The sequence below is a fragment of the Aphelocoma coerulescens genome, chromosome 12 (assembly GCF_041296385.1).
Source record: "Aphelocoma coerulescens isolate FSJ_1873_10779 chromosome 12, UR_Acoe_1.0, whole genome shotgun sequence".
Lineage (NCBI taxonomy): Eukaryota > Metazoa > Chordata > Aves > Passeriformes > Corvidae > Aphelocoma > Aphelocoma coerulescens.
The window spans coordinates 12,303,368-12,325,988 of record NC_091026.1 but is presented as its reverse complement, the minus strand read 5'-3'; the positions used below and the strand labels follow the sequence as shown (position 1 = coordinate 12,325,988).

Genomic DNA, 22,621 nt, shown 5'->3' with positions numbered 1-22,621 from the left:
ACTGAGGGAGCTGGACACAGCCCTGACCCACCCAGCCTCACTGCCCAGGGCAGCAGCTTCCCCTATGCACACAGCGGGCAGGCAACAGGCAGCTGCCCACACCCTTCTATCCCAGGCTGGCAGCAGGTGCCATGTCCCACTCAAGTCACTGTTCCTCCTGGAGTGTCCCTAGAGGGGCCCATCCCCATAGTTCTCCCAGCCTCAGCTCTCCCAGGCCCGATGCTGGCTGCTGGCTGGTTTTGGCCCTTGCGGAGATCGGCACAGAACAGGACCTGGAGTGGGGAGAGATGATGGGGTGGGCATGGCTGGGGTGGGGGGCAAGGGTGCCAGGAAGGGGGGGTACTCACTGCCTGTGCCCAGCCAGCACGAGGGCCCCATAGGCCCCGGAAGAAGTCACCTGTGGGGAGAGGTGAACACCAGTGTGGGGGACACTGGCACCATCCACCATCCCTGAGGGTCCCATGTCAGAATCCAGCCCTGCCCTCACCGATCTCCTGGTAGGCCCGGGGGGTCAGGCTCTTGCCGCCCAGTGCCACGCCATAGCGCTGCCGTGCAATGTGCCAGACATGGGTGTCCACCGGCACCGCCTCCGCCTTGTCCAGGGACAACAGGCAGACACAGTCGGCCACCTGCCACCAGCAGTACCCAGTCAGTCCCCAGTGCTAGTCTCTGCTCCCTGTCCCACCCTCATCCTGGCACCCACCTTGGCACCTACACCAGGCAGGGCACACAGCACCCTCCGGGCCTCGGCATAGGGCTCGGTGCGGAGCTGGCACAGCCCCTCGGTGCCGAGCCCTTCGGCGATGGCCCGTGCACTCCCGCTGACGAACTTGGCCCGGTACCCAAAGCCCAGCGCCCGCAGCCGGGCCTCGGCATCAGCGCCTGCGGGGGCACAGCAGAGGGATGTGAGTGCACGCAGGCGAGGCCATGGCAAGATGACAGCAGCAGCAACGGGGTGGTGGTGGACCTGTGAGTGCCGAGAGGGATGGGAAGGCGTGGAAGGGTCGGGAATCGAGGCAGCAGAGGCGGCGGCCGAAGGCCTGGCAGAGGCGCTCGATCATGGCAGTGATGCGGGAAATGTGGTTGTTGGAGGTGCAGATGAAGGAGAAGAGGCACTCGACGGGGTCCTGCCGCAGCACCCGCACCCCTGCAGGGAGGATGCAGTGAGGAAACGCCGGGCAGGTGCTATGGCCATCCCGTGTACCTCCGTGGGGCCGCCTCACCTGGGAAGTCATTGGCCACCTTGCGGAACAGGGGATCGGCCGCCCCCCAGGCACGGTACAGGGCCGACAGCCCCACGTCCAGCTGGAAGTAGTCGCGCAGGATCCGGTCCGTCTCTGCGGCGTCCAGCTTCGCTGCTTTGGCGGGACACCCACCCTGCTCCTCCTCCTCGTGCTCATCCTCCTCGCCGTACACCGTATACCAGAGCCGGTCCCCGTCCTGCCGCAGTGTCCAGACGCGCCCCCCCAGCACACCCGTCCAGGCCCCCGGGCTGCTCTCCCACCACCTGCCGCACACGGGGAGATCGGGGCCGGCTCGGACGCGCCGGGCAGGGCCGGGGGATGCCCCAGACCCCTGGCTGGCTCACCGGAAGCTCTGTCCCGAGGAGAGCACCAGGTCCAGGCGCAGCTCGGCCGGTGGGCACGGCAGGCAGCGCCACAGGGACGGGCAGGCGGACGGGGCGTCCCGCAGCTTCATGGGGGTCGGGGAGCGACTGCGCGTCCCTGCCCGCGAGGGCGGCGGAGTCAGGGCACCGCCCGGTGCTATGCCCCCGGCTGCCCCACAGCCCCGGCCCGGTGCTATGCCCCCGGCTGCCCCACAGCCCCGGCCCGGCCCCACACCTCCCCACAGCACCCCAGCCCGTGCCCCCGCCCCCGGCCCCGCCGCTCCCCACCCAGCTTCCGCTCGCAGCCGGAAGCGCGGCCAGCGCCGCCACACGTGTCCGCCCCGCTCCCGCTCCCTCCCCGCCCGCAGCGGCCGCGGCTCCGCAGCGGAGGTTTATTTTCTAAGAATCAATAGATTTTTCTTCCTTCAAAATAAATACAAACAACGTCCGAGCGCGGGGCCGGCCAGGGGCTGGGCCCGGAGGGGGGGGGGGGGCAGCACGGGAATGCGGGGCGCGGGGGGCCGCCCTGGGGCACGGCGGCGGCCAGAACAGCATCCCGGGGAGCGGCAGGCTGGGGGGGAGCGGGCACCGGGAATGGGAGAGTGGGGGGGGGCACGGGGGACCGGCCCCACCCCTCCCGGTCCCCTGGCCCCCCGTGGGTGCAGGCCAGCTGCACGGGGTGGGGGGTCACCGAGCCCCGTTTGCCCTGAGATTCGGCAGGGGAGCGGCTGGCGGGCACCGGCTCAGTCGCTCTCACTGGAGTCGCTGCTCTGCTCGCCCTGCACCTTGTTGCGGTGCTGCATGGCGCGGTGGTAGGCGATCTGCACCGACTTCCGGATGTTGGACTTGCGGCCCTCCAGCATCTTCTCTTTGTCCAGGTCCTGGTTCACCCCCAGAGGCACCAGCTTTGTCCGGGGCAACCACTGCCTGCAGAGAGCAGGGGGCCACCTCATTTGAGGGTTACAATCGTCTCCAGGGACCCCCCCCCCCAAAGCCCTCGGCAACCTGGCCTTACCAAGTGCGCTTGTTGTCGAAGAACAGGACAAGGTAGAGGTGCTCGCGTGCTTCCTGAGTCATCTGCTCCCCCAGCTTCAGCACCTCCAAGGGGGGCACGGGGATGGGGACACCATGGTGGAACATGCCTTCCCGCGGCATCTTGGGGTCAATGATCTGCCAAAAGAGCAGGGGAGGGCTGAGAGGAGAACAGGGACCCCAAGAGCCAGTCTCCAGGGAGGGGACATGGATTTCAGAGGCCCCAATGATGGGCAGTACTCACCAACGCTGGGTAGGAGGGGTAACCCCGGCACTTGGCCCACACCAGGTCCAGGGCATCCAGGGAGGAATCCTCATCCTCAGACAGCCACCCCGCGCCACGCCCCATACCCTTACGCACCACTGTACAGGAGGAGAGGGGAGTCAGCTGTGGCCCCCCAGGTGATGGTGCCAGACAGGCACAAGGCTGCACAGCCACAGTACTTACTCCCGTGCCCCACGCCTCGTCCCGTGCCCACGGAGTAGGACTCATTCTCCGTCCCTGATGTGTCCTCACTGCTGTCCTCTGGGAAGTTCACTCGGGAAAAGGAGGGTTTCCCTCTGCCCTGCTTGGAGGGCGTTGTGCTGCAGAGACAGGGAGCAGAGCCATCAGTAGGAGTCACGTTAAGCTTCCAGAAACTGCTTTCCAGAGGGCCAGGCTGGTGGGACACCAGGGCTTGTGGCCTCCAACTGCTGGCCTCAGCACTGGGAAGACTTGGCAGGGGTACCAGGCAGAAGGGTGGGATGGTGCTATTGCCAGGGTGCAAGCCAGACCCTCACCCAGTTTCACCTGGGAGGACCAGAAGATGTGCCCTGATTCAAATTAGAGGCATAGGCAGGGACCTGCTAGTGCTGGCTGCTGGAAGGACCAATGACAGAGCAGCCACTGTGCCAAGAGGAGATTCCCCAGTTCATGCTTCCTATTAGCTCTTTGCTGCATACTCATACCTTTAGGTTTTACATTAAAAAAGGCACAAACCCCACACATTTCTAGAGATTAGCAGCCCAGCTGCAGGAGGATGAACAAGACAGGGACCACCAGAGACGTCATCCAGCAACTCAAGGCTGAGAGCTGCCCACTACCAGCCTGGGCAGCACCGTTGTCAGCAGAGCTGGGCCAGGGACAGTACCTGGTGCGGTCTGAGGCAGCACTGCTGCTGCTGCTGCTGCTGGACTCCGAGTCGGAGCTGCTCCGGGGAAGATTGCAGTCGTTGCGGTACACCAGGAAGCTCTTCTTCACGGGCTGGTTCCCGCTGCTGAAACCGTTGGCTGGCAGGTCTGAAAAACACCCCAACAAAGAGCATTACCACTGCACCAGAGCCTGCCACACGCTGCCAGTGGGGCCACAGCTGCCCAGCTGCACCCACCCATGGTGGTGTCCTCTGTGGACTTGTCACTGTCACTGTCCGAGCTGGAGCTGGGGCGCGGGCTTCGCCCTCTCTTCCTCTGCCGCTGGGAGGACCCCATTATTGGCAGCTGGGGGGGCCCAATGGGGCTGTTCCCATGCCCAGGAGTGATCTGGCTGTCTCGATTCTTTGGGGGGCGTCCTGGACGTTTTGGAGGGCCTGCAGTTTTAGGGTTCTTCTTGGAGAAGAGAACAGAGGTCCTCCTGCCAACTTCATGTGCTGGGGTAGAAGAAGAATTGGGACCCAGACCTGGAAGAGAAAGGAGGTGTCAGCTGCAGCCCTGATGGCAGGGACTGCGTGGCAGTGGTGTCAAGAAACAGCTTCATTTCTTGGGAACATTATCTCAGATGATCATCCCTGACTGCAGAAGAACCTGCTTTTCCCAGTGATTAGGGGACAGAACTGGGATGCAGAGGTGGTAAACCCCCAGTGACTCATAGTAGCTCTGCCTGAAGCTTTTGTTGTGCTCCTCACAAGAGCTCAGCTCAGCATCTCCATCCAGGGAGCTGGCAGATGGCCTGTTTGACTCTCAGCCCTGGGAAAGCGTTTGGAGCTCAGCAGTCAGTGCTGTTGCAACTCCCTCCCATGCCCTCAGGCAGGAACACCGAAGGCAGCCTGCTCCATAATGCCCCTAAAAACCAGGTAACATGGCCGAGCTGGCACGGCCTGGCAGGAGGAAACAATCGACCTCGTGCCCCACGTCACACAGCTGGAACTGTCAGTCTCTGGAACAACATCCAGTTCCTCGACTGACAAGGAGATTGAGTTCACCAGGTGAGTGCTGACCGCAACTGTGAACACCAGTGACCTACCAACCCTCCCCAGGGCCAAACACACACCAGGCTGTGGCTGTTCCAGACACAGGACATGGCCTCCTTCATCCAATCCCCCCTGCTTGGCTGGCACAGCTCACTACACAAACTATCCAGTGAGCATGCTGGGAGGGAGCCTGGGGAAGCACAGATATCATACTCTGCATCTGCCCCTATCTGAGGCACTACAGGAAATGAGGAGCCCCGCAGGGGAATGCACAATAAGGGACTGTCCCACAAGAGGCCACCTGCCCCATTCCCATGGAGGGGTGAAGAGCAAGGTGTGTGTGGGGAGCTGCCCACACAGTCCTTCTGCCTCAGGAGGCACCTGTCAGGGCAGCCTTTCCCCAGCCAGTCCTGTCCAGAGGCAGCTCTCCATGGCTCCCCAGACTGGCAGTTCTGGAGGGAGCATTACCTTTGCCAGTCTCCTGGCTGCTGCTCTCCTCCGCAGCACTGTCTGTCTGCAGGTCCTTCTCACAGGGGTTGTGGGACTGCAGGACTCCCCTGGCAGAGGAGCTGTGCCGCTCCAGCCCATCGCGGCCCAGGTCCCGCGGGTGTGCGAGCTTCCGCCGTAGGACTGTGATCTCCTTCTTGATCATCTTGGCCCGGCGGGACCGTCCTATGCTCTGCTTGCCAGCATTGACCTCATCCAGCCGCTCCAGCAGGATCTTTAGCTGCTCCTCCAAGGGCAGGTGCTTCTGATTCTCCGAGAGCAGCAGCCGCACATCTTCTGGGGAAACAAAGAGGAGCAGATGCATGAAAGAAATCAGGAACTCATTGGAGCTCCTCTACCTGAAAGGGCACGAGGCAATCCAGGTTCCCTGCGGGGAAGAAGGAGCTGACATGGCATCAAACACCTGTGAACCCTTTAGGGAAGTTATCCTAAAAGACCAAGAGAAGGACCCCTGTGGGAAGTCAGCCAGTTGGGACCACTGGGGAAAGCAGGCTGATCAGCAGTGTGGAGAATACCAGCATTCACATTGTCTGGAACAAGGACACAACAGGAAAGAAAGGACACACAGACAAATCACTGCCTATAACCAACCTAATGGGGCTGATAGGTACCTGGCTAACAAAATCAGCAGCTCTCCAGGGAGTGGAAACACACAGCCCAGCATTAGACTTAACCTCCCAGAGGAGGCAGGTCAGACTCTTGGGTGCCTTGACTCTGCCCAGACTTTACCTCTGAGTAGCCCTCATACCCCAGGACAGGGAACGAGTACCCACCATCCTCAATGTCTTGGATCTGAGCCTCTTCCACTGTTACACAGTGGGGGAAGTGCATGCCTGTCTCAAAGTCAATGCCCATCTTCTCTGCCTGCCGGCGAGCCTGCCGGAGCACAGCACCTCCCTGCTCCCGCAGACGGATGGCTGCCCGGTAGAAGATTGTGTCTTTGGCATTGTATTTCAAACAGTTGTTAATAATCAGGTTGAAATCCTCCTCAAAGTCATCAAAATTCAGATAGCGATAGGCTTCCAGATTTTGTTTCATTGTCTGAAAATCCATCGGCTTCTTGATGTGATCCAGGTAGTCTGGGACCTGCATGAGGAAAGAGCCAGAGCTAAGAGCCCAGGAGCCACAGTTAGCAGTACCTGCTCCAAGAAAACAGTTGTTAGAGGAATCAGGTATCGCTCCCTGTGCTCTGCCCAAATGCACATCGGGGAATGCCGTCTGCTTTTGCAGCTTGAGGAACAGCAACGCCTCCGGACTAGGGAGCCCATGTGCTGTGCTCAACCTGCTAGAGTGGATACGTGCTCCGAAGCATTTTACAGCTCCAGCACACACGCCAGCATCCTATCCTCAACTTCTGCCTGCAGGCAGCTGGGATCCAGTATGCTACAGGTTATTCCCTGGAGAGGGAGCTGCAAGTGCAGCCCCAGGGGTGAGGGTGAGTGCAGAAAGGTAAAACAGCCATCCAGGTGGCAGCACTGGCTGCAGGTGAGATGGTGCAGTCTTCCTCCCCATCTGCTAAGATGCCTCCATGCTGACCTGCTGCCAGAACCTTGCAGAGACCATGTGGACTTTCCCCATATTCCCAGGCAGGGACTCCATGACAGTCTCAGGAATTCTCTCTCCTACCTGCAGCAGTGACAGTCTGACATCCCTGTGTCCCTGCTCAGTCAGTCACCTAGCAGAGGCCTTCAGAAGAAGACGGGTAAGAGCATGCCAACTGCTAAGGGCTGGCACTTTGCCTTTCCCAGTGGGAATCCCCAACTGCTCACAGACCCTGGGATGTCACAAATAACACATGCAAAGGAAAGGCCAAGTGCTGTGCTCCCAGCTGTCACCAGCTCAGCTGTTCTGCATTCGGCTCATCCAGGAGGGGCATTGCTGCCCACCCCCCTCAGGTGAGTGCGTGATGCTGGGATGTGTGAGCCAGCAGCAGCTGCTCAGGGATCTTCTGGACCAGAGCACACCCTGGGCAGCCCTTGGCAGGAGCAAGGGACAAGTGAGTGAAGTAGAAATCTGGGGGAGGGGGTTCTTACTTCGTAGATTTCTGTTACCTCAGACAGAGGGACCGGCTCACTGAAGATGTTGCCCGTGTCTTTCTCCTGCAGCTGCTCAAGTGTCTTGCGGAGGAGGATGAGGAAGGGGGTCAGCTGCATTTCCAGTGCCACCTGCTGCACTTTGATCTGAAACAAAGGAACAGAGCGGGGGCTGAGCCCCTGGCCCCAGCCAGGCAGTGGGGACTGTCCCCAGGGAGCAGCAGCCCTGCAGGACAGCAACCCCTCTCCTCTCCTTGCAGGGGCAGGGACTGCCCCTCACCCGCGTTTCTGGGGAGCAGAGGTGTAACACCGGCTCCAGCACCTGTGCGTCCCACCTGCGCCTTGCAGAGCAGCCAACTTTGCTCAGAGCCATTGGAGCAGGGTGCAGCACGAGGGGACCCGACACACCTACAGCACTCTACGGAGCCCCTGCTGATGCCCACCCCAGCAGCTCCCCAAAGAGGGGCAATCATTACCGTCTCTCTCTTGAGCTTCTCCCGCTTGCGTATCAGCTCCACCAGCAAGCGCGCACGCTCGAGGTCATGGCGCAGGCGCTGCCATGACTTCAGCTGTTCCTTCAGGGCCCAGTTCTTATCCTCAGTGTCTCTCTGTGGGAACATCAGAGGCCATGAGCTGATAGAAGATGTGCTCCCATCTCTACCTTCCTGACTGTGTGCTGGGGCTCTTCCCTGGCAAAGGGAACCAGCATGCCTGACCTGCTGGTCCAGCAAAGGTCACAGCTCTTTTCTTGTAACCTAGGCAGGTGATTCAAGACCAATCTGACCTCTGGCGAGAGCTAAATACCTGCCCCTTGGTCACCAAGCCCTTAGGATGTCAGGAGGTGGACATTCTGAGCCTCTGGAAATACTCCTCCTAACACGACCGACTGCCTGCAGCTGCCCAAGGGTCGGTGCTGCTGCTCACAGCTCTGACGAAGTGCAACGGGGCAAAAAGGGAATCCCAGCTCTGGTTGCTTTCATTTCTAGAGCACCAAAAAAATTAAACCTTTTATCCTGCCATAGCCAAAACTGAGCAGAAACAGTCTCGACTCTTCTCCAGCAAAAATAAGTAAGAGTAGACAAAGGCAGGAGAAACCCCTGCCCAGTCACAGTCATCAAAGGGCTCAGAAAGAAAGATTTAGAGCTCAGATGGGGAGCCAGAAGAAAAATCTTCCTCTCTGGCACCAGACTTCACATCTGTGAAGTGCTGACTGTGGGCTGAGGCAGACTGTGGGCTGGAAGCAGCACCCAGAGGGAGCACTCCTGGAGCAGTATCAGAAACTGGAAGCGAGGCCTTGGTTTGTTCCAGACTGTTTCTGGAGATCCCCAGCCATCTCTCTGAACACCTCCTGACACTGCGGCCTCATACTAGAGCCATTTCTGACAGGTTTGCCACCACCACTGGCTAAATGCAGGCACAAGAAAGGAACTACCTTCAGCATGGCAGCCTGCCAGTGCCGTCGTTGCCTGGCAATTCTCTGAACACTGAGAGCAGAGGAGAAGGTGAAGCAGCAAAAGCAGCTGGGGCTGCCCTTTCCTCATCTGAAAGCTCATACCCCTGATCCCCATCTTGCACCTGGAGGCATTGCATGCAGCAAAGGCTCCAAGCCCACAGCTCCAGAGGCACAGGAAGCACACATACAGCCAGGGTTCCCTGCAGCCCCCCAACAAGCACACCTTACCTGGTCGCAGTTTCTCTGTGACTGCAAGTGTGTCTGAAGGCGGCGGAGCAGGGGGACACCATTGCGGGACTGTCTCTTCAGAGTCCAGTAGCTGTGCAGCCTCTGCATGAACTGGCTCTTCCTCTGGATGGTTAAACGGTTTGTAATCTTACTGAGCCTGAGGAAAGGAGAGGAACCACAGAGTGCATCAATGAGACAAGCCTGGCTGCTGCAGGAGAAGCCCTGGCTAGGGACATGTAGCAGCAAGGCCACCCAAGAGGAGCTGAGAAGCTCCTCAGGCAGAGAGCACCCTTTCCGTGGCAGGACTTTCTGTAACACCAAGCCACAAAGGGTAAGCACAACAGAGGATGCCGGGAAATGTGCAGCCTTGCCCCTCCATAAGAGACTTGTCCTTTCTACTTCCTGTCAACTTTTGGGCAAAGCCTGGGGCAGGATGGAGTGCAAGACAGCCACCCTGGGGGCTGGACCTTTAACAGCTCCCACGGTCCCTGAGACCAGGAGTGTTAAGGTGCTACTACCCCAAAACCATTATTTACTGGGCTGAGGGCCACTTGCTGTGACAGAGGGTCTGGCAAATGTTACCAGAGAAACTCAAGCCCTGGCAAAGCACGAGGAGGGAGCAGGAGGCATGAATACAACAGAGGTCCCACTCAAGACTATCCTAAACAGCCCAAAACATCAAAAAAGGGATTGCTTACTTCCTACAACAGCAGAGTGTCTGGAGGGGCTGTTTAGCCTTGTTCAGTAGAGTTGGACAGAGACAGAGATGCCCTGCTAGCAGAGAGCCAAAGGGACAAACCCTCAGCATCTCCCCACCTCCCAGGGACAGCTCTTCCCAGAGGATGACCCAACCTGCATCAGTCTCAGCTGAAGAGGACGGGCACAGCAGCCTCATGTGCCATCACTGGCCAAGCACAGCTCCCACAGGAAGACATGTGGCAATCTGGCAACAGCCCTTGAAGAATAATTAATCCCAACAGGAAGGCCTGGGGAGAGGTTAACAGCTTCCAGCTCAGTGTGGGTTTCGCTGTGATAGCAGCAAGACCCTACAAATTGCCTGCCAACACATCCACACATTAAGAAAAGAGGCTCTTGCTATGGAGCAAGCCCTGAGTGAGCAAAAACATAAGTTTGGGACACAGACTGTGGAGAAAAGCCAGCAGCCTTGTGGCAGAGACCTGCCTCCCCAAGTCACCAGAACACTGCCCAGAGGGTAGTGGCTTCCATGTGCTCCCTTCCAACTGCACAGAAGATAGTCTTGAGGGTCCTGACAGTGTCCTAGGGTCACAGCCCCAGCACAGCTCCTGCCACAGGAAGGAGGAGAGCTCAGCAGCTCAGGATTGGTGGCTCACCACCACAAAGGCAAATGCTTCCATGCCCAACCTGTGCTTCAACTGGGTGTCGCCTGCTGCAGAGTGACAATGAGATCCAAAAGCATCCTAGGATGCCCTTATGCCCTTTACAAGCTGCTGAGGACATCCAGACTTATAAACTACACTGAAAAATTCTGGCAAGGCTCTTAGGTGCTCTTGTTTTGGGATTTGCATGCCAGCCCAACAATCTAACAAGAGCAAGGCACAAAGCAGTTGCACCTGTAACTAAAGGGTGTCTGCACCTTCCCATGAAACCACAGGTTTGGAATGTGACAGAAACACAACCCCTTTCGAGGCCTCCTGCTGGGGAGTCAGCCTTAGGATCACCATGTTCCTTGGCAGGCAGGAGTCCTGGTGCTCTCCAGCCACCCCTCCTCACAGACAGCTTTCAGCACCCGTGGCCGCCCAGCCCCGCTCCAACAGGCAGCACCAAGAAGGAGCAGCTGCTGCTGTGCCTGGCAGAGAACACTGAGGAAGCCCAGCAAGGGGTGCGTGGCTGCTGGGATGGATGAGCTCTGCTCAGCAGAGCACAGGGGTTCTGACCCCAGACCTCTCTGCTCCAGAGCCAAAATAACCCGGGATTAGCCCGTTTGCCAGGCCTGAATCGCTCCCATACTTCTGTCTTTAGCCTGACACAGCCTCAGGAGAGAACAGACCTCGGCAGAAAGGAGAGCAATTCCCTCCTCCCCGCCTCATTTACTCCAGTGCCTGAGGTCAGCACAACAGGAAAGTAGTGCTGGGAACCTCCAGCTGCTTCCTGACGCATCCGGCCACGTTCATTTTCTACTGTTATACTAACAGCAGCTATTTCCTGCCCTGCTGAGGGCCCAGACACTTTTGAAGGGCAGCGCATGGCCCTGCCTCTTTGCAGGACTCCCAGAGGAAACCCCCATAGCCCTCTGTGACAACCAAGTGAGAAGTACCTGTGCAGAAAGCAAAGGAGAGGAATAGGATAATGCCCACATGGAAAGCAGGACACAAAGCATGGAGGAAAGGAGAAATTTCTCCCCCGTCCAGGGAGGGCGGCAGGTCGTACCTGTGGGGGGGGATGCAGGGCACGGAAACCACAGGCGCTGCAGCTCGTTTCTCTGCCAGGATCTTCCGTGCCTTCTTCATCTTGATCCTAGACTTGGCCTTTGCTTTTTTGACTTTCTCAGAACTCCAGCCCTTCCCCTCCTCCTCTTCCTCCTCATCCTCCTCTTCTCCCTCACTGTGGGAGAGGGCGGGAAGCCTGCGCACAGAACCTGGCGGTGTGTGGATGTCGCAGTAGGCAGTTTTGCGCACACTGAAGGAGGTACCATTGGCACCCGTCTCCCGGACGGGCTCCATCTTCATGTACAGCCCGGCCTGCTGGGCACAGGTGACATGGAAGGCGGTGTAGCAGTTGGCTTTGTGACACTGGATGCAAGCCCCAGAGCCGCGCTGCTTGCAAATGTAACAGGTCAGCTTCCAGCGTGCGGGCGGGATGTGCTCGATGCTGTCGATGGGTTCTAGGAAGACAGTGTTGGCAAAGCACACCTCTGGGATCCAGAGGGCACAGACCACGTGTGCCCAGCGCCCATCGTCCGTCTGCTTGAAGGCCCCCCCCTTGTTTGGACAGAGGGCACAGTCCACAGCGCGCGAGGGTGACTGCAGGCACCGTCTGCAGAGCCACTGTCCCTCAGGGATGTAGGGCACCCCATAGCACTCCTGGTGCACAGCCAGGTTGCACATGTCGCAGAAGAGGATGACGTTGCTGTTCTGACACTCCCCATCGTTGCAGATGCAGCAGACGGCATCCTCATCCACCAAGGCGTTTGGGTCCCCCTTGTTGTGGCTCTCAAAGTAGGACTCCTTCTCTAGCCGGTCCATCAGGTACTCAAAGATCTCCTGGGGAATAGGGCTCACACCTTCGTTCTTCCGCCTCTCATTCATGATGTCCAGCCAGATGTAATCCTCCTCATCCATGTCATACTCCACCTCCTCATCCAGCTCCTCTGCTGACTTCTCGATGTACCTGGAAGGATAGCATGGGAAAGTAAGGGCATGTTTGACATGGTTGGAGCTGCTGAGCCTCAACTCCAGGATCTGTGGCTGAGGGAATGTTCAAATGCTCCAGCTGAGCCGTAAGTCAAGAAACAGGGACAAGGCAGGAATGTGCAGAAGTGGGAGGTGATGCTGCACCCTAACTAGCACAGTGGCACAGCAGCAGCTTGGAGACAAAACAACACTGGTCTAAGGAGCAAGGTCAGGCCTTGGAGACTCATCAGTGCAAGGAGGGGGCCTGCATGTGCCAGCCAGCAAGTGCCAGTGCTCTGGAGGCAGCAGCCTCAAAACCAAGACAACCATGCATGAAGGCACCACGTTTCATTAATTCTGGTTAATTAACCAGGGGGGCTCTGTTAATTCCTGCCTGAGGTATTAACTGGGGCTACTGCACCCACTAAATCTCTCAGAGAGTAGTGTAGGATAACCATTAAGAATTATGCCCACAGACAGATCCTACAGGTACTGGTGCTGAAGGGCTCTGAGACTATCCCAACCAATACCTCCAAAGAGCAGAGAGGCAAAAGGACACATTTGGGTTTTGTTTCGATTTTATGTGCTGATCCAGCAAGGAAAGAGCACAGCAGTCAAACTGCTGGCAATGACCTAAGCAGCAACTGAGAGCTCTGCAGATGCACAGAACCCTCAGAACTGTGATGTGACACCAGGCAGAGCCCCAGGAGCCTGAAGCCATGGAACAGCCAGCTCTGTTCCTGGGAGAGGCAGACAGAGGCCATTTCCAGGAGCCACGGGCAAGCCACTTGAACAGAGTGCGGCAAATTCCGCCTCCAAACCCAGGGCATGAGCCTAGGAGTCTCGTTGCACCCTGCCACGGACAATACCTGTAGTACGAGGTGGGACGAGGCGGGGCGTCAGGGGTGTCCTGCTCCAGCTCTCGGTACACCACCTCGGGCAGCTTCGGGGTAGTGCTGGCCGAGGCGTTGTGGTGATGGTGGTTGGAATCCTTGCGCTTCTCCTTGTTCTTGTGCTTCCCAGATTTGGGCGGGACGCTCTGCGTCTCCGTGTTCTCCTTATTGCTCCCATTCTCGGGTACCTCCTCGGGAACATCCTCGTCCTCGGACACCACGTCGAGATTATCGAAGATGCTGATGCGGTGGACGCGGCCATGCAGGTCCACCTCCACCATGCGCTGGGCCTGGGCGTAGGTCATCACCTCTCGGCCGGGCGACTGGGAGGTCTCGGAGGGGCTGGGCGACTGCTTGTTGGCGGCGCGGGCCTGGCGCCCCTTCTTCTTGTGCTTGCGCAGGGGGGTGTGCTGGGGCGGGGGCGGGTTGTCGTGGTCATAGTGGTACAGGTGGTACTCGATCCCGCTGTAGCTCTTGTAGATCTTGCGGCAGGTGCCCACCGGGCACTCGTAGGGCGGCTTGGTGGCCCGCAGGTTGTGGCAGAAGGTCTTCACGTCGAAGTCTACACCCATGGCGGGGCCGCGGGGGGCCGAGGCCGGGCCGGGCCGGGCCCCCCGCCCCGCCGCCCCCTCCCCGGGCCCCGGCCGCCCTGCCCTGGCTCCCCGCTGCCCGCTCCCTCCCTGCGGCGGCGCTCCCCGGCGCGGGGCCGCGCTCAGCGGGCGGGCGGCTCCATGGGCGGCGGCGGCGGCGGCGGGCCCGGGCCGGCCCCAACAATGGAGCTGCGGCGGCGCCTGGCGCGGGGCGGCCGCTGGGTAAAGCGCCGCGCCGCCCTTAGCAACCGCACTTTCGCCACGGCACCGCCGAGCAGCGGCACCGGGTGGCGGCGGCGGCAGCGAGGACGGAGGGGACGGGGAAGGCGGCGGCGGCGGCGGCGACGGGGCGGGGAGGCCACGTGGGAGCGGCGGGGCCGGGCCGGGTCGCGCCGCGATGGCGGTGGCGAATCTGCCGCCTGGAATCACAGACCCCGCTGCCACCGCCCGGCCCCGCCCCACCCCTGCTCCCCTCGCCCCCCTCACTCCTTCGGTCCTCCCGCTCCCTCCCGACTCCTCGGTTCCCCAGGTCACCCCGATCTCCAAGGTCCTCCCGGTTCCCCCGGCCCGGCTACACGCCCCCCGGTACCATCGGCCCCCTGGCCTCCCCCGCCCCACCCCACCCGTGCCTCCTGTCCCCCTCGGTCTCCCCGCTCCCCCTACCCCAGCACGGCAGCAGACCCGGTTGAGCAGTTTATTTACAGTCGGTAACGCAGTAGAGACCCGGCTGCCCTCCGCCCCGGTACCCCCCGGTGGCGGGAGCCCCGGCCGTGGGGCAGGGCATGGGGCAGGCCGGCCAGCCCTGGTCAGCAGAGCCGGAGGAGAGGGCACAGGCAGGAGCGGGGTGCAGGCAGGAATGGGGCGCAGGCAGGAGCAGGGCGAGGCCGCTACCCCAAGGAGCAGCGGGGCTGAGACCCCCGGCAGGCACTCAGGGTCAGCCTTCCCCTGGGGCAGACGCCAGGCTGCTCTCCCGGGACACACACACACGCTGTGTCCCCCCCTCGCTGGCCCTGCCCGCGCTGCCACGGCCGAGGGACAGTCCCGCCTATCTGCTGGACGTCAGGCGGGAGGAACAGGCAGCCGAGGATGTCCCGCCCTGTGGTCTCACTGCCAGAAGCGTGTCCCAGCCCTGTTTTCACCAACCATAGCAGCTGATTATCTCCCTAATGGGGCCACATCTCCATGCTTAAGCCCTGGCCACCAGCAGAAGAAAGGTGACATATCCTCGCCCCACCAGCCGGTCCCATGGCTCATGGAAGAGCTACTCGGGATCTGCCTGGCGAGGCTTGATGTCACGGGTCTTCATGTAAGAGAGCAGCTGCTCAGGGATCTCAGCCAGCACATCCTTGGCCAGGCGGGCCATGCTCAGCACCTGGTTGCCCGAGTCGTCCACGTAATCCCGAAATGGCACAAACTTTGAGGGCAAGAATGTTGCAGTCCGGTTGGAAAGAACTCTGGTGCTGTGGGGGTCAGCAAGGAGGACTGAGCATCTCTCACCCGTGGTGGGTCTGGATTCAATGCCAGAGTTACCTGTACAATGTCCCTCTCGGCATACCGTCCCCGGGAAGACAACCGTACCTCATCACCGTCCAGCTCCTCCATGGCTGGGGGTGACAGCTGGTGTCACCAAGCCTCAGTGGGGTGAACACCGGGGATGGAAACACCAGCCCTTTGGATGCCTTTGGCATCCCAGAGGAAGGGACGATGTTTCCATCCCTCTTCCCTGGTGTCCCCAAGTCCCAACTCACCCTCAAACTCAGCTGGACCTACTCCCACAATGATGATGGACATGGGCAGGGAGGAAGCCTGTGGAGCAGGGGCAGGGTGTCAGCCAGGATAGTGCCCATGTGAGGTGAACTCAAAGCAACAAGGGTGCACTCACAGTGACAATGGCTTCCTTGGTCTGCAGCATGTCAGAGATGACACCGTCAGTGATGATGAGGAGGACATGGTATTGTGAGCCATCAGTCACCTGGGCGGCTGTCCTATGGGGAAAAGGGATGGAGTCCCTCAAGCACTCCACTGGTGTGGGGCAGTCGGCCCTTCTGTGGGACCGATGGCATTTCGGGATGGCAAAGGGGGAAGAGTGCCCCAAGTGCTCACCCAGCCACCTGGTTGATGACAGGAGCAAAGTTGGTAGGACCGTAGAGCTGGACGGTGCGCAGGCTCTGGAGGTAGGACTCCAGCACGCCTTCAATGCCAGCACAGCTGGGGTTCTCCACATTGTTGTTCTGGGGGACAAAGATGGGCACTTGGAGGAGGACCACAGCTCCTGGTGCCCCCCAGGCTGTGGGATTCTGGGGCAGGATGTAACCAGGGTGCTTCTCCCCCCTGCCATGCTGCTGTGGACACCCCAAGACCAGCTCTGCCCCACAGCCAGGGGGTTTGGGTTCACCCTCAGCCCTGTCTCACAGGGAGGGCGCACCAGAGGAAACTGGTGGGAGATCTTGCCGTCAGGTGGGACTTTGGCACCAAAGCCGTAGGCAGGGAAGAGCTTGTCACTGTCGTAGTCCTGGATGATTTCCCCCACTGCCTTCAGTGCCAGGGCATAGGCGCTCAGCTGGTAGGGGCTCGCGTAGTGCAGTGAGGTGGGCTGTGATGGCAACCCTGCGGCACAGTGCCCATCGCACCTGTCCCATGGCCAGCCCCACGGTGATGGGGACCCCCCAGACACCAGGTGCACTCACCATTGGAGGCCGTGAAGTCAATGGCAACAGTGAAATTCAGCTGCGTCCTTAAGGGGGAGAGCGAGGGAGGCTGCCGGCCCCACGGCACAGGGATGCCATACCATCTTCCAGCCCTACAGTGCTGGTGTTTCCCTGCCCAGACCCATTGCCTGGGCTCCCCCTTCCCCAGCCAGCACCCCACAGCCCCATGCCACCATTCTGCATCTACTTCCCAGCCCCACTGCCCCCTTGTCGCCCCCAGGCTGCACCTTTGCTGTCACCACTGTCCTTGCCCCGAGACCCTCAACCATGGGGGATCTCAAGGAGCCAGGGGGCTCCTGGCCCCCCACTCACCCGCCCCGTATGTAGTCAACGAAGGTGAACTCAGACTCAACGGAGAAAGAGAGCAGTGTCACCTGTGGGCACAGGGGATCAGATCTGGAGCCCCCCAACCTGGCACACACAGCAGGTGGAGCAGCACCAGCCCCTGAAAGGCAGGAGGTCCAGGAACTCTCCAGCCCCACTCACAGTGCCAGAATTCACATATTTCTTCTTCTTGCATTTCTTCCTGGGATTCAGCACCTGCAGGCACGAGGCTAGGTCAGTCCCAGCATGGAGTGCACCCTGCTCTCACCCTGACCCACTACCCTACCTCATACACTGTGAACTGACTCTGTGCTCGAGAGAGCTCCCGGTAGCTGGTGGCAAATTCCCCAATGAAGTCGTGGCTGCAGGAGGAACACAGCGTCAGCATGGCCAGGCACCTGGGTGAGAGGTGCCCTGGTGAGCTTCAGCTGCACCCTGATGTCCCTTGCCTCACCTCCCATCCCGGTCCCAGTCGTACACATCTATCTTCACCGTCCTGAAAGTGAAGGTGCACAGTGGGTGAGCCACCAGCCAGGCTGGCACAGCCCCTCCAGCCCCTGATCTGGGGACATCCAGCCCTGCAGCCCAACCCACAGTGAGCATCCTGCCCACCAGCTTCCAGCAGAGCCGCCCTGCCTGCCCAGCCTGCGGCTCTGCCGAGAGGGAAGCGGGAAATTTGGGTCATGGTGGGGGCCCTGGAAAGGAGGGAGATGCCTTTATGTAATTTGGGTTGCAAAAGAGAAAAAACCCAATCAGGACCCAGTTCTGAGCAGTCTGCTGCTGCGGGGACAAGCCCACAAAGAAGTGCTCATACCCTGCTCTGGCCCCATGGCTGCCCCTGTCCCTATCCCCATCCCCATTCCTGTACCGGTCGTAGTCGCCATTGCAGAGGGCACGCACGGGGATGGTGAAGGGCTGCCACACCGGGTTGAGTGTGTTCTTCACCACCTCTGTCTTATGGCAGATAGTAAAGCTGGGGGGACAGGGCAGGGTTGGGCCATGCTGTCTGGTGACATTGGCACCCTGCCTGCCCCATTGGGTCCCTGTGCTCACGTGCCATCCTCATTGCTGCGATAGAAGACGAGGAAAGGGTCAGATTTTCCAAAGAAGTCCTTCTTGTCCAGCTTGTTGGCGCACAACTGCATCGTGACGATGTCCTGGGGACAGGGACTGTCACTGCCAACCACTTCCTCACCCCTGGCACCAGCAGCTTCTGTACTGAGGGACCATGCAGCCCTCTCCTCACTGCAGCCGGTACATGGGTACTCACCCGGCAGTTGCTAAGCTCCTCAGCCAGCAGCAGGATAGTCCCACACCGCTTCCCTGGGACACCCCTGGAACCAGAGGCACGCAGTCAGCTTGGGGACAAGGAGGACAGTTCAGGGGCAAGAGGTGGGGTCAGGGCTGGGGCTTCTGTCCCACAGCTGGTGGTGCTTGGCAGTGTGACCAGAATCTCCATCACAGGACATGCAGGGAGGGGTCCAGTGGGGCAGGTAGTGGAGACACAGTGTGGGACCCTCCCACCTCACCTCATCACAGCACAGGGTGTGACTCACGTTAGGGGTCTCTCCAGGCGTCCCCGCTGGGACCCAATCACCTCTCCCAGTGCCACAAATGCCTGCCCCAGGAAGTCCTGTGCCCCAAAAAAACCGCTGTGAGACCCTGGAGGGCTGTTGCCCCAGTCCCCCACCACCCACACCCACCCCTTTCTCTCGCAATGCACCCATGGGACCTGCCACCAACTTGACTCTGGGCCACCCCAAGTGTCCTGAACCTACACTGTGACCCAAGAACCACCTTGCAGCCCAGGACCCATTGTGCATCCCCAGGACTACCCCAGGTGCCCGCTTCATGTGCCTTACACTCGTTCTGTGTCCCCAGGGCATCCCCACAGCTCTGGACCCATCCTGTGTTCCCCCCTGAACTACTCTACATGCCCTGACCTGTCCTAGATCCCTTAGGCCTCCCTACACCCCTTCTGCCCCTCAAAAGCCACCCCCATGGTGTGTCCTGGCCCCATCTTGCCCCACCAGGTACTCCCATGAGGTCTGGGTTCCCAGGGCAGAGCAGAGGCTGGTGTGTAGCAGGTACCTACCTTCTGCCAGTCCCCATGGGGCACGGAGAGATGGAGAGCAGGTTAGAGCCCTCAGAAGGGCACTTGTCCCACCCCAAAAGCACCCACACAGGGCACAGCCTCGGGGTGTCCCACCATGGTGTCACACCGGGGCATCACTCTGCGTTCCCCCGGCCCAGGCTGTGCTCACCTGCTTTAAAGCGGAGCAGCTCTTGGAGTCCACGTTGTAGCTAGTGTGGGAGAGCAGAGCCCTGAGCTGGTGCCTGCAGGGATGCTCCAGCACACAGCCCCACTTCCCCACCCATCCGGGCTATTCGACACTGTATTCTTATTTGTCATCCTTATTTATTACTGACTCGGTGCTTTGTTCCACCCTCAGTGGGGCCAAGCCCTTCCCTGGCCACCTTACTCACACATCGAAGCGGAGGTTTTGCTTCTCCTCGAAGTAGTAGTCGAGGACAAACTTGCGGACAAAGTCAGGGTTCAGGGTGTTGTCGATCACCTCGGTGCGTCCGAACTGCAAGGAGAGGGGTGAGGGTGGCCCCCCCAGGACCCGTCCCCATCGCAGCTGCCTCGGCGCTAATCCCGGTGGGGGATTAGCGCTGCTGGCGGGGCCGGATCATTAGCGTGGACACGGGTGGCCATATGGGCTCGTTTAACCCAGCCGGGGATTAGCCAGGAGAGGGGGCCACGCTCACCTCCTTCCACTCGCTGCTCCCCGAGACCTGCACAAAGAGGACCACCACTGCGGAGAGAGGAGCAGAGCCAGGCTGCCGTGCCATGCCGTGTCTGTGCCATGCCATGCCCCTGCCCGGCTCCGCCACCCACCTGGGTCGGACTTGGAGAAGGTGTCCAGGTCCAGCAGGTTCCTGGTGGAAGAGCCAGGCGTGAGCTACCCTGAGCACCACCCACCTGGCCCCGCAACGGGTCCCCATGTCCATCCCCCTGACCACAGATCAGCACCATGCCAGAAGGCCGTGCTGGCACCCATGGATAAGAGCATCGGCACTCCAAGGAGACATGCTGGCTCTCTCTGCAAGGTTCGGTGGGGCAGCTGGGCGAGCGGCGAGCAGCGTCTCCAGCGCTGATGATGATTGAATATGACAGGGAACCCATTTACAGGATGAAACCTTCCCCGGTGCCGCCGGCGCCGGCTAAGTGCCCGCCGCGCCCCGGCAGCAGGAGCTTGGCTAATGGTGGGGTGCAGAAGTGAGAAGAAAGGAGACACTTGGAGCAGGGGCTGAGCAGCCAGTGGGCATCCCCCGACACAGCTACCGGCAGAGCGATTGATCGTCGTCCTGTGCGCGGTGTGACACCGGAAAGTGCCGGGGGATGCTACCGGCTCTGCTGGGATACTTCCCGCACCCCCAGGGTGGCAGCACAGGGTGGGCTGGGGCACGGCCGGGGGCTGCGGGGCTAAGCCAGCTCCCCAGGCCCCAGCGCGCAGGGGAGAGACCCCACCCCGGTGTGGGCTGGGTCCTGGGGCTGCGAAGCCGAAGGCTACCCCTGCCCTGGGTTGTCTCCAGGTGTGACTCTCGGTCCCTGCCTGGAGCTGCCCAGCCCCGCAGCCCCGCAATCCCTCTGCCTGCCGTCCGGGAAGCTGGCAGCGGGGGCCAGGGCTCAGCCGCGGGAAGAGGGAGCACGACAGCCCCCGGCCCGGCCCAGAGTTTGCATAGTTCGGGGATATGCTGGAGGTGCCCATCCCGGTCGGGGTGCTCCGTGCCACAGGACCCACGGCACGGGGACGCTACCTCCCAGGAGGACGCTGGTGCCTGTCCCTGCGAGCGGGACCCCCGGCCGCAGACAGCGGTGCCTCCGGCGGGCTATATTTAGCCGCCGGCAGACCGGCTCAGCCGCCGCCGCTTGACCGGCGGACCCTGGCCAGAAGCTGGGGCACCGAGCAGCCCCTCTGCCGCAGTCCCCATCCCGCCATCGCTAATGCTGCCACGCTCTCGGTCCCGTTGCCTTGCACCGAGCTCGCCGAGCCGGGCAGAGATGAGCAGAGCCGGGCAGCCGCTCGCAGCCAGCGCAGGCACCCCGCGCCCCGCCGGCATCACCCACGTCCCACAAGCATCGCCCCGCGAGGGGACGTCCCGCGCCCCAGCCTCGGGTGAGGGCATCGGGTCGCTTCACGCAGCCGTGCCCGGTGCCAGCATTCCATGGGACCCCATGAAGGGGACGGGACGGGTGGCAGCAGGGCAGAAGGACGCTGGGCATACGCCCTGACACCGAGAGCTACCCGGGGAGGGACGAGGACGCGCAGCTCAGTACCCCCTGAGCCAGGGGCTGAGCGGCGGGCAGCGGGACGCAGCGCATCCCCGTGCGTTTCGCACCCACCCCTGTCCACGGACTAGCCGCCGCCCTCCCGCTCCCCCGCCCGGCTCCCGGCTCACCGGCAGGACACGGTGAGCTCCACCTTGGTGCCCGGCACGCTGCCGGCCGCCGGCTCCAGCGCTCCCGGAGCCGCCATCCCCGCCCGGGCGCCGCCGATGCTCCGCGCCGCCTCCTCCCGCGCCGCCGAGGAGGCGCGGCCGGGGGCGGGCACGGCACGGGCACGGCGCGGCTCAGCACATCTCGAGCACGACGGCCCTTCCCTGCCGGCAGCGGGGGCACCAACCCGGGCACCAAGGGGTTCGGCTCCTGGGGCTCCACCGGCACGTCCCGCCCGCGATTCCCAGTCAGGGGCAGAAGGGGCTCAGCCCCCAGCCCGCCTCGCCGGGGGCTTCCTCCCGGGTTCGGCTCGGTGTTATTTCGGTGCCGACGCTCGCGGAGAGTGGGCCGGACTATTTATAGTGAGCGGCGCCCCCGGCAGCGCAGCTCCCCCGCGCCGATCCCCGCCCGGCCCCGCTGCCCCCGCCCGCAGCCCAGAGAAGAGGCAGGAGAGGGCACAGCTCGGGTCATTTACTGCAGAGACTCGCCGAAGACCCCGCACCCCCCAGCCCCAGGCAGGGGGGACTGGCGGCGGGCGCTGGGTGCAGCAGGTGCCCGCACCGAGAAGAGGGTCCCAGGACTCTGCTGGGGGACGTGCCAGCCCCAGTTTTCCAGGCAGTGGTCTGGGAACGCCGTGTTCAGAGGGTGCTGCTGCCTCTCAGTCCCACGCCTCGCACGAACTGCTCGAGGAGGCCACCGATGGCCCCTGAGGGGCTGGGGGGCACGGCCTTTAGGCCGATGGTCCGGCTGTAGCTTGCCAGAAAGGCAGAACGCACTTCTTCCAGACGGGACTCACGGTCACTTGCCGACACCAGTCTAGGAGAGAGAAGGGGAGGTCAGTGACTGCAGCCATCCTTCTCCACATCCCAGCTCTCACTCCTGACATAGGGCTGGCAGCACGACCAAGGCTCTGTAGACAGCACTGGCAGGTCTGTGGTGCTCAGTGCACTGCAGAGGCTAAGGCAGCACTAGCCCCAAAAGGCTCTGTCCACAGAGCTGATGGCAGCTGGTGCCACTGCCTCCTCATCCAACCCAACCCACGGAGCTACTTGCAGCCTCAGTCTCCTGTTCCCCACGGGGTTTCCTCCTTCACACACCCCACTGTCCCATTTCTCCCACCACCATGGTGCTCACAAGGCTGCACTTCATAAATAAAGTGGTGCTTTGGCCAAGTGGATGCTGGTATCAGCCCCTGCACCAGCTCCCT

The 22,621-nt window shown here is 61.2% G+C and overlaps 4 protein-coding genes across 7 annotated transcripts in view; all 4 read right to left on the bottom strand.

The window, feature by feature from the left end:
• Positions 1 to 81: 81 nt before the first annotated feature.
• OGG1 (8-oxoguanine DNA glycosylase) lies at positions 82 to 1,797 on the bottom strand. Of its 2 annotated transcripts, none has more exons than XM_069028005.1 (7): positions 1,589 to 1,797; positions 1,224 to 1,507; positions 968 to 1,147; positions 704 to 882; positions 488 to 629; positions 348 to 397; positions 82 to 272 (listed from the first exon to the last, which is right to left on the bottom strand). In XM_069028005.1, exons 1-7 carry the CDS (start codon positions 1,696 to 1,698, stop codon positions 141 to 143), a joined length of 1,077 nt encoding a protein of 358 aa, XP_068884106.1. In that variant the 5' UTR covers positions 1,699 to 1,797; the 3' UTR covers positions 82 to 140. The 2 variants fall into 2 exon arrangements, with proteins under 2 accessions (XP_068884106.1, XP_068884107.1); XM_069028006.1 differs by having other exon boundaries at positions 488 to 593.
• A 229-nt stretch (positions 1,798 to 2,026) lies between these two features.
• On the bottom strand, positions 2,027 to 13,912 carry BRPF1 (bromodomain and PHD finger containing 1). Of its 2 annotated transcripts, none has more exons than XM_069027706.1 (13): positions 13,265 to 13,912; positions 11,434 to 12,393; positions 9,025 to 9,181; positions 7,820 to 7,951; positions 7,362 to 7,490; positions 6,084 to 6,396; positions 5,272 to 5,586; positions 4,006 to 4,293; positions 3,769 to 3,916; positions 3,087 to 3,223; positions 2,883 to 3,001; positions 2,622 to 2,776; positions 2,027 to 2,533 (listed from the first exon to the last, which is right to left on the bottom strand). In XM_069027706.1, the coding sequence occupies exons 1-13, from the start codon at positions 13,858 to 13,860 to the stop codon at positions 2,350 to 2,352; spliced, it is 3,633 nt and encodes a 1,210-aa protein (XP_068883807.1). In that variant the 5' UTR covers positions 13,861 to 13,912; the 3' UTR covers positions 2,027 to 2,349. The 2 variants fall into 2 exon arrangements, with proteins under 2 accessions (XP_068883807.1, XP_068883808.1); XM_069027707.1 differs by having other exon boundaries at positions 5,272 to 5,583.
• A 654-nt stretch (positions 13,913 to 14,566) lies between these two features.
• Positions 14,567 to 21,476, bottom strand: CPNE9 (copine family member 9). Its single transcript, XM_069027708.1, has 20 exons — positions 21,378 to 21,476; positions 19,813 to 19,853; positions 19,683 to 19,729; positions 19,398 to 19,501; positions 19,175 to 19,214; positions 18,467 to 18,543; positions 18,181 to 18,244; positions 17,964 to 18,067; positions 17,779 to 17,883; positions 17,365 to 17,406; positions 17,197 to 17,272; positions 17,073 to 17,126; positions 16,899 to 16,960; positions 16,566 to 16,612; positions 16,304 to 16,485; positions 15,982 to 16,109; positions 15,761 to 15,863; positions 15,627 to 15,684; positions 15,409 to 15,482; positions 14,567 to 15,292 (listed from the first exon to the last, which is right to left on the bottom strand). Exons 1-20 carry the CDS (start codon positions 21,452 to 21,454, stop codon positions 15,140 to 15,142), a joined length of 1,638 nt encoding a protein of 545 aa, XP_068883809.1. The 5' UTR covers positions 21,455 to 21,476; the 3' UTR covers positions 14,567 to 15,139.
• Positions 21,477 to 21,865: 389 nt separating this feature from the next.
• Positions 21,866 to 22,621, bottom strand: part of MTMR14 (myotubularin related protein 14) — a 31,623-nt gene continuing 30,867 nt past the window's right edge. For both annotated transcript variants that reach the window (XM_069027669.1, XM_069027670.1), the window contains one exon: positions 21,866 to 22,230. In XM_069027669.1, the coding sequence (XP_068883770.1) occupies positions 22,053 to 22,230 (178 nt within the window). In that variant the 3' untranslated portion in view covers positions 21,866 to 22,052. The remainder of the gene's footprint in view (positions 22,231 to 22,621) is intronic.